This window comes from Eurosta solidaginis, chromosome 1 (genome assembly GCF_040869045.1).
Source record: "Eurosta solidaginis isolate ZX-2024a chromosome 1, ASM4086904v1, whole genome shotgun sequence".
Lineage (NCBI taxonomy): Eukaryota > Metazoa > Arthropoda > Insecta > Diptera > Tephritidae > Eurosta > Eurosta solidaginis.
Window position 1 is genome coordinate 6,080,734 of NC_090319.1, and position 17,862 is coordinate 6,098,595.

Genomic DNA, 17,862 nt, shown 5'->3' on the forward strand with positions numbered 1-17,862 from the left:
TTTTTTCAAAAAATATAGCTTACATTTAAAACTAATTGAAAGTTTGACTGTTATTAAAAAAAATGTAAATGTTTAAGAATGAAATCTTTTGGTTTTGGAAATAAATATTTTTTTTTTCTCATTTTTAGACATTTATAATATGTGACCTGGAATCATGAAAGGGACCTATTGTGCGAAAATACCATTCTTCACTTTTTGAGTGATTCTTATAGGAAATTTAACGCTCATTCCAATGGAACAAAGCGCAGTTTTTTTCAAGCTTGTAGCTTATCTGGAAGTTACTTAAATTTTAATTACAAAATTCGTTCACAACGGCCGGCCGCTACACAGAGTCAAGCTAAACAAAAAATTTAAACGCGTTTTTCTCGAAAACTTTTTTTCGCACAATAGGTCCCTTTAATGATTCCAGGTCACATATAAGAAAATCTTAAACTGTTTTCTGAAAAAAAGTTAAGCAATGCTTTGTAAAAACTTTGCCTTTTTTGATAAAAGTCATAAGTGCTACACTTCTCGCTAGCTATTCAAGGAATTAAGTAGATATCCGCTTACCCATCAAGGAGCATTTCCGGACCAGGATGGCCCGACTCGTAATTTGAGCTTGACATGCCAGTGAAGCCGTTGGAGGTACGTGCACCTTTCAACCAGTAGGACACCGGCGATGGAGAGGCCTCGACATGACATTCCAGTTGTACATCCGAGCCCAAGGGCGTGCCCAACAATTGGCTGGGAGCGCGCACCGAGGGTGCAACTGAAAGGAAATCAAATTTAAAATTGAAATGATTTATTAAGCAAATTAAATCAGCCAATTACATTGAACACTTAGGGAAACCCTTTTACTAACTGCCGGTGGTACATCATTCGATGCAATACATAAATACGCGCCCATCTGTCGACGCTCCAACCGAGACAACTTTAACGATGAGCCACTGTAGGATTCCACTGAAAAAAGCAAACAAGAAAAAAAGTAATAACAAAGTTGAAAAAATTGATATAAAAGTGATTGACGAAGTTTCAAATCATGCGACCTGAGTGATTTACTGACTTCAAAGTGTCTATAAATAATCGTTTTTATACATACATACGTCTCGTATTCACTTATAGTTTGCGCAAACACACAGGGCAAAAGCACACACAACGCTCCGCAACGGCACTCACGACTCCTGACTCAGGAGCACACGATGCTTTGCTTGCCCTTCGATACTTTGATACTTATTTATATACATACGTATGTACCTTTGACATACCTTTCATCACTTCACGACTTCCTGGCTTTCGTATTAAAATCATTTCACCATCTTCGCGACGCCAGATCACACGCGGCATAGGATTGCCAGTAGCCTTGCAGCTCAATGTGGCATCTTCGCCCTCCTGCACAGCCAAATCGGCAGATGACTCCTCATTGATGATGTCAGGCGGAACTGCAATGCACAAACAAACAAACAAACATACATATTTATGCGAATCAGCCATGGGAATATGAAAAAATATCTCTCAAGTAGTACGTATATACATATGTATATAAATATGTATGGCCCAGTTTAAATGTCTTCTACAGAAGTAGCATCGCAGGTTAAGTTGGTCGGAAAAAATGTCGAAGATTATACGTGACTTTTAAGCGCGCATTGCCAAAGTGAAGTGGAAGTGATATTGTTGGCTTTTTATGGTACACAAATTATTATGGTTGCTACTCGATATTCTTTTGCAGATAATTAAATAAAATTGTCGTGCGTTGACTTATGATGAAATGGAAGTGGGGGAGGGGTGGTTTTCAGTATCGAGTTCAATTGAAATGATTGAAGCATAAGTAAATGAGCCAAGATCTGGCATTCCGGAATTGTTGTATTTGTAATCGAATTTGAAAAAAAAGTTTGATGACGTAGGGCTTTTGAAGTTTTTCGCTTTATTACATTTGTCTCATATTTCGCTACCAGTGTTCGGAGTATTTAAAACTATTAGCTGAGTAAACGAATACGCTGGAGGAAAAAATAAATTTTCGGAGTACCTATATTTTTTCTTCATCTTTGAAAGCGGACGAGCAACTAATGTCAAATTGATGTCAATTGCCATGAAATGTTTCTAAGCAAAAAAGTTATCTGCCTTATCAGATGCACATTGAGTCGGCCTAAAACGTGTAGGATGACTAATTAATGCTCCCATAAGCACACCACATTCTGGAAGAAAAGTGGGCTCTATCTCCCCGGATATTTATAGCGAAAAAATATTATTATTATTAATTTCGGTTTACCATAAATATTTCATGCTCTTTTAATAACAGAAGGTTTTAATACCGGGGCAGATTCCTGTAGGAACGGTAATGGAGACCTGGTAGCTGACGTACAGAGTATGGGGGAAGACGAAACAGATACCCCGATTGCCGATGATGAAAAACACACTCCAGTATTCAACTATGGCGAAGTGAGAATGGCAATATCATTGTTAAAAAATTGCAAGGTGCCAAGTAATGACGGGATACCCGGCAGGCTGTTTAAACATGGAGGGTATAAGATAAAGAAGCAAAAAGAGTGGTTCTTGCACTAAATTTGGATGTGACGAAGTACTTGCTGTCATCGTAGCCTTTGTAGCCACGTCACTGTTGACGGATATAAATTCGAGACTGTGAAGGATTTCGTCTATTTGGGAAGCAGCATTAAAAGCAAAAACAATTTCGGCCTAGAAATCTAACGGAGAATAACTCTTGCCAACAAGTGCTTCTTTAAGCAATTGAAAAGTAAAGTTCTCTCTCGACGAAGAAAATTCTCGCTCTACAAGTCGCTCATCATACCTGTCCTGATGAATGGCTCGGAATCATGGAAGGTGTCGAGAGAAGATGAGATGGCTCTTTGAGTATTCGAGAGAAAAGTTCTCCGGAAGATTTATAATCCTATTCATGCAATTGACGGCTAGTATCGAAGGAGGTATAATGATGAGCTGCATATATGAGATTTTGGCAGATAGCTGGGTCATGTTATGCCGATGAACGAATACGCTCCGACAGTTTGTAAAAAGAGGAAAGTGAAGATCTTCACTGAGTTGGGAGAGACAGTTGGAGGAAGCTTTGACCTCCTTGGTGCTCCCAATTGGCGACTGTTATCGCAAAACAGGGTTAGCTAAAACTTTAAGAAGTGCTGTATATTGAATTTTGCCAGACTTTACAGATTGCGCCGGGACACATATTTTGCTTACATTTTACTCCTTCTATTCTCACTCCGTACGAAAAAAGTACAAAAACTGTAAGTAAAATGTGAACAAACATGTCTTAAGACGCGAACAATGAATTCTCGTCATTTCGTCTTAATCGTCACTTGTAAACAATCAGCTTTTCATACGTATGCAATGAAAACTTTAACAATTTATTTGGTAGTAATACTATTTACTAGTAGGAGGTAAGAGCGGCGGAAAATATTCCGATTTGAATAAAATCCGAACACTGCGTCAGCAAAGAAACATGTTGTAAAAAGCATGACGTCATGCCGAGAAAATTTATTTCCCAGCCAACTATGATTTTTTTGCTCTCTCATTTTTTAATGCGGGATCTGTTGTTGATTCATGTGATTGAAGTGTCATTATTTAAAGAAAAGGAAGGTCATACATTTTGTAAAATCCCTGGCACATATTCCTGAACTTTGGTTCGGCTGCTCATCTTAAAAGAATTGCAGGAAGTCCCTATCATTCTGTCTTCTATCCCCTTTCACTTCCTCTCCTCTATTACTCCCTCCACCTATTCCTCTCTCCTTTTTAACACTTTATATATTTCTCCTCTTCACCCACACTTTCCTTTCTCACTTTTCCTATTACTATTTCACGCTTTTCCCTACACCTCGGTCTACCGTCTGTTACGGGGCTTTGTATCTTCTTCAGTTGACAGATGTTGAGGAGTCTCATTAGGAGTATGAATTGTTAGCCAATCTGGAGAGTGTTACAGTGTTAATTCCTCCATAACGATAACCTTTGACGACAGCTGTTACTTGCTTTTTTATGGAGTTACCCTTATCACATCCATACGTATATGCAGGGGATGTAATTACAAGCGATATGAAATAAATGTGGTTAAAAACTTACATTGTACATCAATACAACCGATTTGCTTCTTCATCGGACTTGTATTAATTTGGCACATATAGCAGCCATTATCGGTGTCTCGCAATTGTTTGATTTTCAGTTTCCACGTATGTGCATCCTCATGTATTATGCTGATTCGGGCGTTGTGTGTCACGACGCGTCCCTCGAGCGCGAGTACAGTTTGATCTGAGGCACGCAGCCATCCAACCTGCAGCGAAAAGAAATGTCAATGAAGAAAATATAAATAATTAATGGTGAGCATAATGAGCATACATGCGGAACATCAATAAATTCTCGCGAGTCAAAATATAAAAATACAAAAATAGGCAACTGCAAAGGATGATCATAGCAGAAATATGGAAAATAAAGTATGTAAGTGGTTAAGTGAAAACGACGCGATAGCCCAAAAGGGAAGCGGAGTCCAGTGAGCCGATGTCTGTTGTTTGCTTTTTTAAGCAAAGCCCTTGTACCTTAAGGGTCCACTTCTCCTCAGCCCACAGATCGGCCTATAAATTTCCCACTGGTACAACGCCGCTTTCCATTGAGGAATTTTTTCAGCTATAAAGCATGCAATTTTAGAGGCGGGGTGTCACTGAAATGTCGCTACGTTTCTTGCTAATCACCAGCTGCTGCCTCCTTTACCGTACCGCTGTTTCCGTCCCGGGAATTTCCGTTGATATTACGAGCCTTGCCGCTCTTTTACATCGTGATAGATACAAGGATGTTATGTTTCGAGGAATTAAAAAAAATAAAATGCAAGGCGCGATAACCTCCGAGGAGATTTTTGTCCGAGCTTATCTACCAATTTGCGACGTGCTCCTCTTGATTTTTCCTACAAATTGGCGGGACGGGGCCTACATGTTTTATGCGGACTCCGAACGGTTTTTACTGATAGATTTTCATGGCAGAAATACACTCGGGGTGCTTGCCAAACACTGCTGAAGGGCGACCCCACTTAGAAAAATTGTCTTCTAATTGAAAAAAATTGTTTCTAAATATTTGATGTTGCTTTGCCCGGATAGTGAATCCAGGATCTTCGGGGTGGACGACGCTGATATCACACCACGGCGGACGTTTGATTCGAAGGATTAAACAAAGATTTTAAGACAGTCTAGAGGCTGCAGGTCCTGCTATCCTCTAATTAATGCTTACTCGTCGGTAATATTTTGCTAAACCTCAGTGAGAGGAGTGAAAAGGAACAAGGAAGGCTAAGTTCGGATGTAACCGAACATTAAATACTCAGCTGAGAGCTTTGTAGACAAAACAAGGGAAAATCAACATGTAGGAAAATGAACCTAGCGTAAGCCTGGAATGTGTTTGTATGACATGGGTATCAAATTAAAGGTATTAATGAGTATTTTGAAAGGGAGTGGGCCTTAGTTGTATATGTGAAGGCGTTTTCGAGATATCGACCAAAATGGGGACCAGGGTGGCCCAGAACATCATCTGTCGGGTACCGCTAATTAATTTATATTTTTAATACCACAGGCAGTACGGACTTATTCAGTCTATGTGAAGTCCTCATGACCCGGCCAGTTCAACCTAACCACAAACAGTATTCCTGCCAAGATTCCAAGGACTTTTGATTTCGCCCTGCAGAACTTTTTCATTTTCTTCTACTTAATATGGTAGGTGTCACACCCATTTTACAAAGTTTTTTCTAAAGCTATATTTTGCGTCAATAAACAAATCCAGTTACCATGTTTCATCCCTTTTTTCGTATTTGGTATAGAATTATGGCATTTTTTTATATTTCATAATTTTCGATATCGAAAAGTTGGCGTGGTCATAATCGGATTTTGCCCATTTTTATTAAAAATATAAAGGGAGTTTAGATAAGTACGTGAACTAAGTTTAGTAAAGATATATCGATTTTTGCTCAAGCTATCGTGTTAACGGCCGAGCGGAAGGACAGACGGTCGACTGTGTATACAAATTGGGGGTGGCTTTAACCGATTTCGACCATTTTCACAGAAAACAGTTATCGTCATAGAATCTATGCCCCTAACAAATTTCACAAGGATTATTAAATTTTGTTCGGCTTATGGCATTAAATGTATTCTAGACAAATTAAATGAAAAAGGGCCGAGCCACGCCCATTTTGAAATTTTCTTTTATTTTTGTATTTTGTTGCACCATATCATTACTGGAGTTGACTGTTGACAGAACTTACTTATATACTGTAAAGGTATTAAATTTTTTGTTAAAATTTGACTTTAAACAATTTTTTTTTTAAATGGACGTGTTCGTCATCCGATTTTACTAATTTTTATTTAGCACTTACATATATAGTAATAGGAGTAACGTTCCTGCCAAATTTCATCATGATATCTTCAATGACTGCCAAAGTACAGCTTGCAAAACTTTTAAATTACCTTATTTTAAAAGTGGGCGCTGCCACGCCCATTGTCCAAAATTTTACTAATTTTCTATTCTGCGTCATAAGGTTAACCCACCTACCAAGTTTCATCGCTTTATTCGTCTTTGGTAACGAATTATCGCACTTTTTCGGTTTTTCGAGATTTTCGATATTGAAAACGTGGACGTGGTTATAGTCCGATTTCATTTATTTTAAATAGCGATATGAGATGAGTGCCCAGGAAGCTACATACCAAATTTCATCAAGACACCTCAAAATTTACTCAAGTTAACGTGTTAACGGACGGACGGACATGGCTAAATTAGTTTATGCCGTTACGGATCACCGTTATGCGAACAAAATTAATATACTTTGTGAGCTCTGCTCAGCTGAGTATAACAAGCTGTGTTCCACACCGACGAAAGAACAAGATTCGGTTGCGGTTGAAATGTTTTGGATACATCTTATATCTGGGCATAAACTGTATTCCCCGTGCCCAACGGCGTACTATAGGGTAAATTGAATTGAAAAAAATAGGTGAGCTTTTTCCAATTTACCTTATACTGCTGTGCATTGGCATCCTGTTTAAAGTTTGCTTCCGGCTTTACAACTCAGTGCTGGAAGGACATGAAACTTAGACAAAGAAGTACCTTGAGTCTACTTCTAGCAGAAAGTATAAATGTTGACAAAAATTATTTACCCTCGCAAAATTAGAACAAAAATTTATTTAGATAAGTCTGCCTTACAAAATAAAAAAGAATTCTTGATTTGTTACTGAGGGCTGTGCTAATACACGACCTGTATCCTGCCAGCACACTTTTAGCCATCGCCCAAAATTAATAAGGTAAATAATAAGGCCCCAATTTCGCAGACAAACCTTTTTTTCGTGGTTGGTTTTATAGCAGTACTAAATTTCGTTCCAAAAAAATTTCTGAATTTATTGCTTCGTCAAAATATCGAAGGTTCTGTGTTCAAATAGTGTCTTTCTGTCTGTCAGTGTATTTCTACCATGAAAAGCTTTTCAGTGAAAATTCGTCTGGCTTACAGCTATCGTTTGGGATCGGCATAAAACACGTAGGTCCCATTCCGTCAATTCGTAGGGGAAATTTAAAAGAGCACGACGCAAATTGTGAAAGAAGCTCAGTCTAAATCTCTTCGAAGATAAAGCACGCCAAGCATTGATTTTTTCTCGTAACAAGGTTAAACCTTATAGATCAATTATTATCAATTCAGTTCTTCAAGATTCCGGTTCCATATTTGACAAGCTTGTGTATCTCTCTCATCTCGTCTTTAGGTTGGGTTAGCTTATAGTGGCTGCCGTTTTGCTCTCGGATTCGGATAGGAACTGTCGTAGTAATATAATCTGGTTGACAAAAGATTTCCGGGATGCTTCCCAGAATTGTAGTATGACAAAATCTTATGTCGCCCCAAGACAGTACTGTATTTAGTCTAATCGCATTACAACTCGTCTGGATCTTAAAGGTATGGAGGGGTAGTATCCCTGATATAAGCATTGTGGCTGATCACTGCACCGTGGTGTGCAACCAACCCACGGCTGCGTTACAGGCACTGCGGGCAGTTATGACCTTCGTGGATCTGCTCTCGACATGCCTGTTTAGCTCAGTTTATTGTGTAAATTACCCCGAGCTATTTCGCCTCTGATGAAATTTGGAGCACTGTATTATTGCGGTAATATGAAACGTAGTATTTTTTAACATCTGGTGAAAATAATCATTTTCGTCATCTCAGGACTCGCTTTGAGGTCGCTTGAACGGGATCAGTCTCTATGAGTATAGTGCGGTCTGTAGCTGCTCGTCTAGAGTTTGAAGATATTTCCCGGTTGCTGTTATAGCAATGTCATTGGTGTTAGCGACAACTTCACAAGCGCTTCTTCCTTTCTGGAGGGGATACTACACCTCCTTCGGGAATCCCCTTGGGAGCGTACCGTAGATAGTTCTTCTAGTTAGAAGTTTCTTCATCAATTTCACTACGGACAGACAACAGTGGATATCCGAACCAGTTCAAAACCGGTTTGCATCACTGCAAATAAAAAATGTCAGAAAAATCAACCTAATTTTACTAAGTAAAGGTATTTGTTCAAGATGTGTTAAGTACTAATTAAAAGAAAACGAAGGAAAAAATTTTTGTTTGTACAGTTGCAGTGTGTTAATATTTCTTACGTGTACTACCGAAGGGCATGAGCTATATAAATGAGTCTAAATTATATTATAAGCAAATTTTTTGTCATATTCGTATTTAGTTCATCATTCAAGTGCAACATTAAATAGAATTGGGTGAAAAATGAATTTAAAACACATCCTAATTCCCGCTTTGCTATGGATTTTTTCAGCGATTGTGAACGGGGACCTTACTCATGTAGACTACTGCAGCGATGCCTATAGGTGCAGTGGACAAAGGGAAGAGTATGTTTTGGCATGCAATCATAAAGGCGTAAGTTTTCCTTATGTATTTAAGAAACAAACAAAAAACTAAAAAAATTTTTATATTCCAAACAACAAAGGAATTCGCTGAGAGTTGCCGATCAAATGCTAAAATTCTACCAATGACCGGGGATTTCAAACAGCTTTTCTTACACGAACATAATTATTATCGCAATGAGATTGCGGGGGGTTCAATTTTCGAACCCGCAGCAGCTATGGCTACCTTGGAATGGGATGATGAATTGGCATATTTCGCCGAACTTAATGTAAAGCAATGTAAAACACTTAATGAAGAGGAAAAATGTTTTAAGACAGCACGTTACAATACGCTCGGTCAAAATATTGGTTGGTTGTTCTATACATCGATACACGATTGCCCTAAAATTTATAAGGATATTAAGCAACATATACGAGATAAGTGGTATAAAGAATATGATAATTGTGGACAAGGTGCAGTCAGTTCATATCGTCCACCGAGAAAGTAAGTGAAATATGCAAATATGAATTTTTCTACAAAAACGTGCTTACTTTTTATTACTAGTTTGAAGCCAGTGAATAATTTGAATGATTTTTAAGGGGTTTTTCGTACGATGCATTTGAGACATAAATCAATGACTCCTATATGTTTAAATAAGTTTTTCACATCTGATACAGGGAATTATATACAAAAGAATCAGAATCACTGATGAAAATTTGAAAAAGCATCGAAGCGCGCATCATGTAGAAATAAACGAGGTTTGCTGAAGAATGTGTGAAAACACGTCGATACGCGTTTCACGAAGATATACATTTTACCTTAAATTAAATCGAACTCCCCGATGAAGATGTGAAAAGCACCGAAACGTGTTTTATGTAAAAACAAATCAGTGACTTCCTGGCGAAAAATGCATACAAAGCCATATTATCTATATATATAACAAGTAAGGAAGGCTAAGTCCGGGTCTAACCGAACATTACATACTCAGTTGAGAGCTATGGAGACAAAAAAAGGAAAATCACCATGTAGGAAAATGAACCTAGGGTAACCCTGGAATGTGGTTGTATGACATGTGTATCAAATGGAAGGTATTAAAGAGTATTTTAAGAGAGAGTAGGCCATAGTTCTATGGATGGACGCCATTTAGGGATATCGCCATAAAGGTGGACCAGGGCTGACTCTAGAATGTGTTTGTACGATATGGGTGTCAAATGAAAGGTGATAATGAGTATTTTGAAAAGGAGTGATCCTTAGTTCCCTAGGTGGACGCCGTTTCGAGATATCGCCATAAAGGTGGACCAGGGGTGTCTCTAGTTGTACGATATGGGAATCAAATGAAAGGTGTTACTGAGCGTTTTAAGAGGGAGTGGGCATTAGGTCTATAGGTGGACGCCTTTTCGAAATGTCGCCATTAGGGTAGGCCAGGGGTGACTCTAGAATGTGTTTGTACGATATGGGTATCAAACGAAAGGTGTTACTGAGCATTTTAAGAGGGAGTGGGCATTAGGTCCATAGGTGGACGCCTTTTCGAGATATCGCCATTAGGGTGGGCCAGGGGTGACTCTGGAATGTGTTTGTAGGATATGGGTATCAAATGAAAGGTGGTAATGAGTATTTTAAAAGGGAGCAATCCTTAGTTCTATAGGTGGACGCCTTTTCGAGATATCGCCATAAAGGTGGACCAGGGGTGACTCTAGAATATGTTTGTACGATATGGGTATCAAATGAAAGCTGTTAATGAGTATTTTGAAAAGGAGTGATCCTTAGTTCCCTAGGTGGACGCCGTTTCGAGATATCGCCATAAAGGTGGACCAGGGGTGTCTCTAGTTGTACGATATGGGAATCAAATGAAAGGTGTTACTGAGCGTTTTAAGAGGGAGTGGGCATTAGGTCTATAGGTGGACGCCTTTTCGAAATGTCGCCATTAGGGTAGGCCAGGGGTGACTCTAGAATGTGTTTGTACGATATGGGTATCAAACGAAAGGTGTTACTGAGCATTTTAAGAGGGAGTGGGCATTAGGTCCATAGGTGGACGCCTTTTCGAGATATCGCCATTAGGGTGGGCCAGGGGTGACTCTGGAATGTGTTTGTAGGATATGGGTATCAAATGAAAGGTGGTAATGAGTATTTTAAAAGGGAGCAATCCTTAGTTCTATAGGTGGACGCCTTTTCGAGATATCGCCATAAAGGTGGACCAAGGGTGACTCTAGAATGTTTGTACGATATGGGTATCAAACGAAAGGTGTTACTGAGCATTTTAAGAGGGAGTGGGCACTAGGTCTATAGGTGGACGCCTTTTCGAGATATCGCCATTAGGGGGGGCCAGGGGTGACTCTAGAATGTTTGTACGATATGGGTATCAAACGAAAGGTGTTACTGAGCATTTTAAGAGAAAGTGGGCATTAGGTCTATAGGTGGGCGCCTTTTCGAGATATCGCCATTAGGGTGGGCCAGGGTGACTCTAGAATGTGTTTGTACGATATGGGTATCGAATGAAAAGTGGTAATGAGTATTTTAAAAGGGAGTAATCCTCAGTTCTATAGGTGGACGCCTTTTCGAGATATCGCCATAAAGGTTGACCAAGGGTGACTCTAGAATGTTTGTACGATATGAGTATCAAACGAAAGGTGTTACTGAGCATTTTAAGAGGGAGTGGGCATTAGGTCTATAGGTGGACGCCTTTTCGAGATATCGCCATTAGGGTGGGCCAGGGGTGACTCTAGAATGTTTGTACGATATGGGTATCAAACGAAAGGTGTTACTGAGCATTTTAAGAGGGAGTGGGCATTAGGTCTATAGGTGGACGCCTTTTCGAGATATCGCCATTAGGGTGGGCCAGGGGTGACTCTAGAATGTTTGTACGATATGGGTATCAAAGGAAAGGTGTTACTGAGCATTTTAAGAGGGAGTGGACATTAGGTCTATAGGTTGACGCCTTTTCGAGATATCGCCATTAGGGTGGGCCAGGGGTGACTCTAGAATGTTTTTACGATATGGGTATCAAACGAAAGGTGTTACTGAGCATTTTAAGAGGGAGTGGGCATTAGGTCTATAGGTGCACGCCTTTTCGAGATATCGCCATTAGGGTGGGCCAGGGTTGACTCTAGAATGTGTTTGTACGATATGGATATCAAATTAAAGGTATTAATGAGGGTTTTAAAAGCGAGTGGCCCTTAGATGTATATGTGAAGGCGTTCTCGCGATATCGACCAAATGTGGATCAGGTGATCCAGAAAATCATCTGTCGGGTACTGCTAATTTATTTATATATTCAATAACACTAACAGTATTCCTGCCAAGATTCCAAGGGCTGTTGATTTCGCCTTGTAGAACTTTTTCATTTTCTTCTACTTAATATGGTAGGTGTCACACCCATTTTACAAAGTTTTTTCCAAAGTTATATTTTGCGTCAATAAACCAATCCAGTTACCATGTTTCATCCCTTTTTTCGTATTTGGTATAGAATTATGGCATTTTTTTAATTTTTCGTAATTTTCGATATCGATAAAGTGGGCGTGGTTATGGTCGGATTTCGGCCATTTTTTATACCAAGATAAAGTGAGTTCAGATAAGTACGTGGGCTAAGTTTAGTAAAGATATATCGGTTTTTGCTCAAGTTATTGTGTTAAGGGCCGAGCGGAAGGACAGTCGGTGGACTGTGTATAAAAACTGGGCGTGGCTTCCACCGATTGCGCCCATTTTCATAGAGAACAGTTAACGTCATAGAATCTATGCTCCTACCAAATTTCAAAAGGATTGGTAAATTTTTGTTCGACTTATGGCATTAAAAGTATTCTAGACACACTAAATGAAAATGGGCGGAGCCACGCCCATTTTGAAATTTTCTTTTATTTTTGTATTTTGTTGCATCATATCATTACTGGAGTTGAATTTTGACTTAATTTACTTATATACAGTAAAGATATAAAATTTTTTGTTAAAATTTGAATTTAAAAAAATTTTTTTTTATAAAGTGGGCGTGTTCTTCATCCAATTTTGCTAATTTTTATTTAGCACATATATAGTAATAGTAGTAACGTTCCTGCCAAATTTCATCATGATATCTTCAACGACTGCGAAATTACAGCTTGCAAAACTTTTAAATTACCTTCTTGTAAAAGTGGGCGGTGCCACGCCCATTGTCCAAAATCTTACTAATTTTCTATTCTGCGTCATAACGTCAACCCATCTACCAAGTTTCATTGCTTTAACCGCCTTTGGCAATGAATTATCGCATTTTTTCGGTTTTTCGAAATTTTCGATATCGAAAAAGTGGGCGTGGTTATAGTCCGATATCGTTCATTTTAAATAGCGATCTGAGATGAGTGCTCAGGAACCCACATACCAAATTTCATCAAGATACCTCAAAATTTACTCAAGTTATCGTGTTAACGGACGGACGGACGGACGGACGGACGGACATGGCTCAATCAAATTTTTTTTCGATCCTGATTATTTTGATATATGGAAGTCTATATCTATCTCGATTCCTTTATATATGTACAACCAACCGTTATCCAATCAAACTTAATATACTCTGTGAGCTCTGCTCAACTGAGTATAAAAAGAAGTGTACATTTTGATTGTCACTCCATAACTCGAGAAGGGATAGAAAGATTGCCATTAATTTTTAGAAAAGTTACTGGAAGGAGAGGTGATGGTTAGTTGATTTTGAAATCCCAAATCGGTTTAGCCATTCTTTAGGTGTTAGAGGCTTAACTCCTCCGAAACGGCTGAACCGATTTTCATCAAATTTTGTGAGCATATTGGGTAGGTCTGAGAATCGGCCAACGTCTACCTTTTTTTTCGTTACGAGCATAGAGTCTTGAGATTAAAACGTGGACCCGGGTACCCCTAGAATGTGTTTAAACAATATGGATATCAAATGAAAGCTGTTGATGAGTGCTATAGTACAGAATAATTTTCATATACCTGGGTGCCTAGGGTCTCGAGATATAGCCCAAAACGTGGACTCGGGTACCCCTACAATGTGTTTAAACAATATGGACACCAAATAAAAACTGTTGATGAGTGCTATAGTACAGGACAATTTTCATACAACTGGCAGGCTAGGGTCTCGAGATATAGCATAAAACGTGGACCCGGATACACCTAGAATGTGTGTGTATTATGGATATCAAACGAAAGCTGTTGATGAGAGCTATACAGTTCATTGTGATATTCGATTTAGGCGCATCAACCTGGCAAAACTGATAAATATGCATTCGAAGCCGAAATAAAGACAAGAATTAATAACTATTTACATACGTCCTATTCGATTTGCCTGAAATTTCGTATATAAATTTGCCTATGTTAATACTTACAATGCTTTTTTCCGGGAATTATACCAGAGACGGACTGGGACTGGGATTAGGAATAGGACTGGGACTGAGACTGCGACTCGGAGTGGGAGTGGAACAAAATACATACCACCCTCTGGGACTGGCAACAAGAGATGAAGAAGAAGGAAAAAAACTTGGGAGAAGAGAAAAGAGAGAAGCAGACTGAGAAAGAGCTAGAATGAGACGAAGATGGAGATGAAGCGAAAAAGACGGAGGGAGGAGTGAATAAAAAGATTAGGAAAAATTGTAGAGGGGTAGGGCAGAGTTAGACGGAAAAAGCTTATTAAAGCGTATGCAGATAGGCCAAATTTAGGGCAGAACAACGTCAGTCTGGTCTGCTAGTATACACATAAATAGAACTCGCTTGGTGAAAGTCTGAAAAAACGTCAAAACAGGTTGAAAAATAATAATTTTTTGTACAAATAAAACAGCTGCCCTGATTAAGATCATTAAAAGCACGCGCTGTACGCACAAATAAATGAGAATTCATGATGAGAATGTGAAAAAGTATCGACACGCATTTAAGCAAGATACACATTTCATATACAAACAAATCAGGCTCCCTGCTGATAATGTCAAAAAGCATAAAGACGAGTTAAATGTAGGGGCGATCAGACTCCCCGATGAAGGTGTGATAAACAAACGCGCCAAGAGTTGAAAAAACTTTAGTTTTTAGTCTCCACTATATCAGTGGAAAAGCTCCTTAAGAAAAATTTAAAACTAAAATTTGATTTTTAATTTTTTCCTATAGACAATCATTTGAACGTTTTGGTAAAATGGTTATGGATCGTAATAACCGTGTTGGTTGCGCTGCTGTTCTCTTCGAAAGTACTTTTACTGTCAATGTGCTCTTTACATGTAATTATGCCCGTCGTTTGGTCTGCGATAAGCCAATATTCCGTTCAAGTCATGAACCTGGCTCACAATGTAAAACTGGCATGAATCCTGACTATCCATTTTTATGCTCAACAGACGAGGTGTTCAACCCTAATGCTTACTAAGTCTCTCAAAAACTACAAACCAACTTGTAATGTCTGATGTTTGTATGGAAAATAAAATGAAAGATTTTTGAAAAAGAAAAATTATTTGTTTCAATTTTAAATAAAGAGAGTACCAAGCTTCAATTTATCCTCCTTGTAACGATAAAGAGCCTTATCGATGCCTAACTTTTCCGCATTTAATTACGACCATCTTAATGCAATTGGATTTGTTTAATAATCTTTTTTTATAGCTTTCATGAAAATGAAATGGTATATTAATTTCGTCACGAAACACAAAAATGTAAGTCCTTAAAGGAAAATAGATAGACCCACCATTAAGTATACCGAAATAATCAGGATGAAGAGCTGAGTTGATTTAACCATGTCCGTCTGTCCGTCTGTCTGTTTGTATGCAAACTGGTCCCTCAATTTTTGAGATATCTTGATAAAATTTGGTGAGAGGGTGTATTTGGGTGTCCGATTAGACATTTGTCGGAACCGGCTGGATCGGACCACAATAGCATACAACCGATTTTTCAGAAAAAGAGGATTTTTGTCATATCTTCCTCAATTTAACAGATTGAAGCTTCAAACTTCACCATATACTTTCGTATATTGCACATATTGTTGTCTGAAAAAATTGATGAGATCGGTCGTATATATAGTATATATCCCCCACAACCGATTGTTCAGATAAGAAACTTTTCGTAATTACTGCCCTATTTTAAGAGCTAGAGGCTTCAAATTTCAACGAATGCTTACGTATATAGCACATGTTGTTGTCTGAAAAAATCATAAAGATCTGTGGTATATATAGTATATATATGGTGGTATATATAGTATATATGGGGTATTCTATCCCATTTCGACCAATTTTGAACCCGACCCATTTAGAATTGGCTGAAAGTTTTTCTTCTTTTTCTAGCTTACGAAAGACGTTTTTCAGAATTTTTTCAAATTTTTTCATCCAACTCAAAAAAAGTTATAAATTTAAAAAAAAAACACCGTTTTTGTTTTCAAAATGCTATAACTTTTTCAAAAATTGACCGTTTGGGATATTTTTTTTTTTAAATTTGTTTTTAAATGTACTTTTCGGAAAAAATACAAAAAAATTTTTAAAGTTTTTTTTTAATTGAACTCGAATTTCCAACATTCATATCAGTGCAAGCTTTTAGCTGCTAAGCCATATGAATGTCCCGTTGTTCGCTGTACAATTCAACGCTCAGCTCCCGAAAAGCTAGCTGATGAAGAAGTGAAATTAAGAAATATGTCCTAGTAACCATCGCCGTTTGTAAACTTACAGTTTTTTTTTTTTTTAATTTTTCAGTTTTTCGAGATTTTTCGAATTTCGCCATTTTTATTTTTTTTTCTCATAAAAAACTTCAATCAATTCTGCAATCATCCCCACTAATCCCGTAGTGGGCCGATTTTTTTTTATATTTTTTTATTTAATTGAAAAAAAAATTTTCAAAAATAAAAATTTTTTTATCAATTTTATTTATATAACAAAAATTCGAAAAATCTCGAAAAACTGAAAAATTAAAAAAAAAAAAACTTTAAAAATTTTTTTGTATTTTTTCCGAAAAGTACATTTAAAAACAAATTTAAAAAAAAAAAGATCCCAAACGGTCAATGTTTGAAAAAGTTATAGCATTTTGAAAACAAAACGGTGTTTTTTTAAAAATTCATAACTTTTTTTGAGTTGGATGAAAAAATTTCAAAAAATTCTGAAAAACTTCTTTCGTAAGCTAGAAAAAGAAGAAAAACTTTCAGCCAATTCTAAAGGAGTCGGGTTCAAAATTGGTCGAAATTTGATGGAATACCCCATATATATAGTATATATATATATATTCGCAATTTCAGCCCCATTTTAACAGCTAGAAGCTTCAAATTTCACCGAGTGCTTACGTATATAGCATATATTGTTGTCTGAAAAAATCATAGAGATCGGTTGTATATATAGTATATATCTCATACAACCGATTGTTCAGATAAGAAACTTTTCGCAATTTCTGCCCCGTTTTAACAGCTAGAAGCTACAAAATTCATCAAATTTCATCAAATAGTTACGTTTACGTCATATATTGTTTAAATACGTGATTCGTAGTCATAGTTTTTACACGCAGACCACAAAAACCTTAAACTTTGCATCCTCACACAAAGTGCATACCTATATTATTATTTATTTTATATTTATCTTAAAAATCGTTTAGGTATGTACATCTGTTCACTGTATATTTCTTATCTTATACATCCGATTATTTGGAGATTACGAACGGGATAAATTATTGTTCAGCCCCATTCATGAAAGGTATGAAGTGTTCGGCACAGCCGAATATAGCCCCGTCTTTACTTGTTTTTTTTGTTTAGCTTCCAAGATATTTTGCCAACTGTATACATAGAATACATCTAATTATTTTGTGGAAAATAATAAAGTGGTCGGCATGGATGGATTGCTGTAAGTAGTGCATCCATTTTTTTTTTAAGAATTCATCAGTGTTGAAGATCCGTGATTGACTTTCTTTTCAGGCCCGTGCAGCTAGTTGCTTTTGCTGACAGGGCTAGAATGAATGGGTTGGGGTGAGTTAGAAGCCTCTTGTTGCATGAAATAGCTTACTTTTTGGTTTCTTCAGCTATAGTTGGAACTTTTAGATCCCGGTGTAGCTGGTTGTTAGTTACATAGTAGGGTGCTTTTACAATCATT

The 17,862-nt window shown here is 37.7% G+C and overlaps 2 protein-coding genes across 4 annotated transcripts in view; one reads left to right on the forward strand and one right to left on the reverse strand.

Annotated features, from left to right (window-relative positions):
* DIP-gamma (Dpr-interacting protein gamma) overlaps positions 1 to 17,862 on the reverse strand; it is a 229,466-nt gene that overhangs the window by 10,934 nt on the left and 200,670 nt on the right. For all 3 annotated transcript variants that reach the window (XM_067778387.1, XM_067778388.1, XM_067778386.1), the window contains exons 6-9: positions 4,060 to 4,267; positions 1,245 to 1,418; positions 811 to 939; positions 550 to 748 (exon numbers count right to left, since the gene is read on the reverse strand). In XM_067778387.1, the coding sequence (XP_067634488.1) occupies positions 550 to 748; positions 811 to 939; positions 1,245 to 1,418; positions 4,060 to 4,267 (710 nt within the window). The remainder of the gene's footprint in view (positions 1 to 549; positions 749 to 810; positions 940 to 1,244; positions 1,419 to 4,059; positions 4,268 to 17,862) is intronic.
* Positions 8,659 to 15,224, forward strand: LOC137238844 (antigen 5 like allergen Cul n 1-like). The gene is made up of 3 exons (XM_067763870.1): positions 8,659 to 8,869; positions 8,940 to 9,340; positions 14,930 to 15,224. The coding sequence occupies exons 1-3, from the start codon at positions 8,720 to 8,722 to the stop codon at positions 15,177 to 15,179; spliced, it is 801 nt and encodes a 266-aa protein (XP_067619971.1). The 5' UTR covers positions 8,659 to 8,719; the 3' UTR covers positions 15,180 to 15,224.

Bases quoted from the DNA above. Each gene is read 5' to 3' on its own strand.
- LOC137238844 (XM_067763870.1), top strand. From the start codon at position 8,720: ATGAATTTAAAACACATCCTAATTCCCGCTTTGCTATGGATTTTTTCA. The intron at 8,870-8,939 runs GTAAGTTTTCCT...CAAACAACAAAG, and splicing joins TGGCATGCAATCATAAAGGC to GAATTCGCTGAGAGTTGCCG. The intron at 9,341-14,929 runs GTAAGTGAAATA...TTTTTCCTATAG, and splicing joins TCATATCGTCCACCGAGAAA to ACAATCATTTGAACGTTTTG.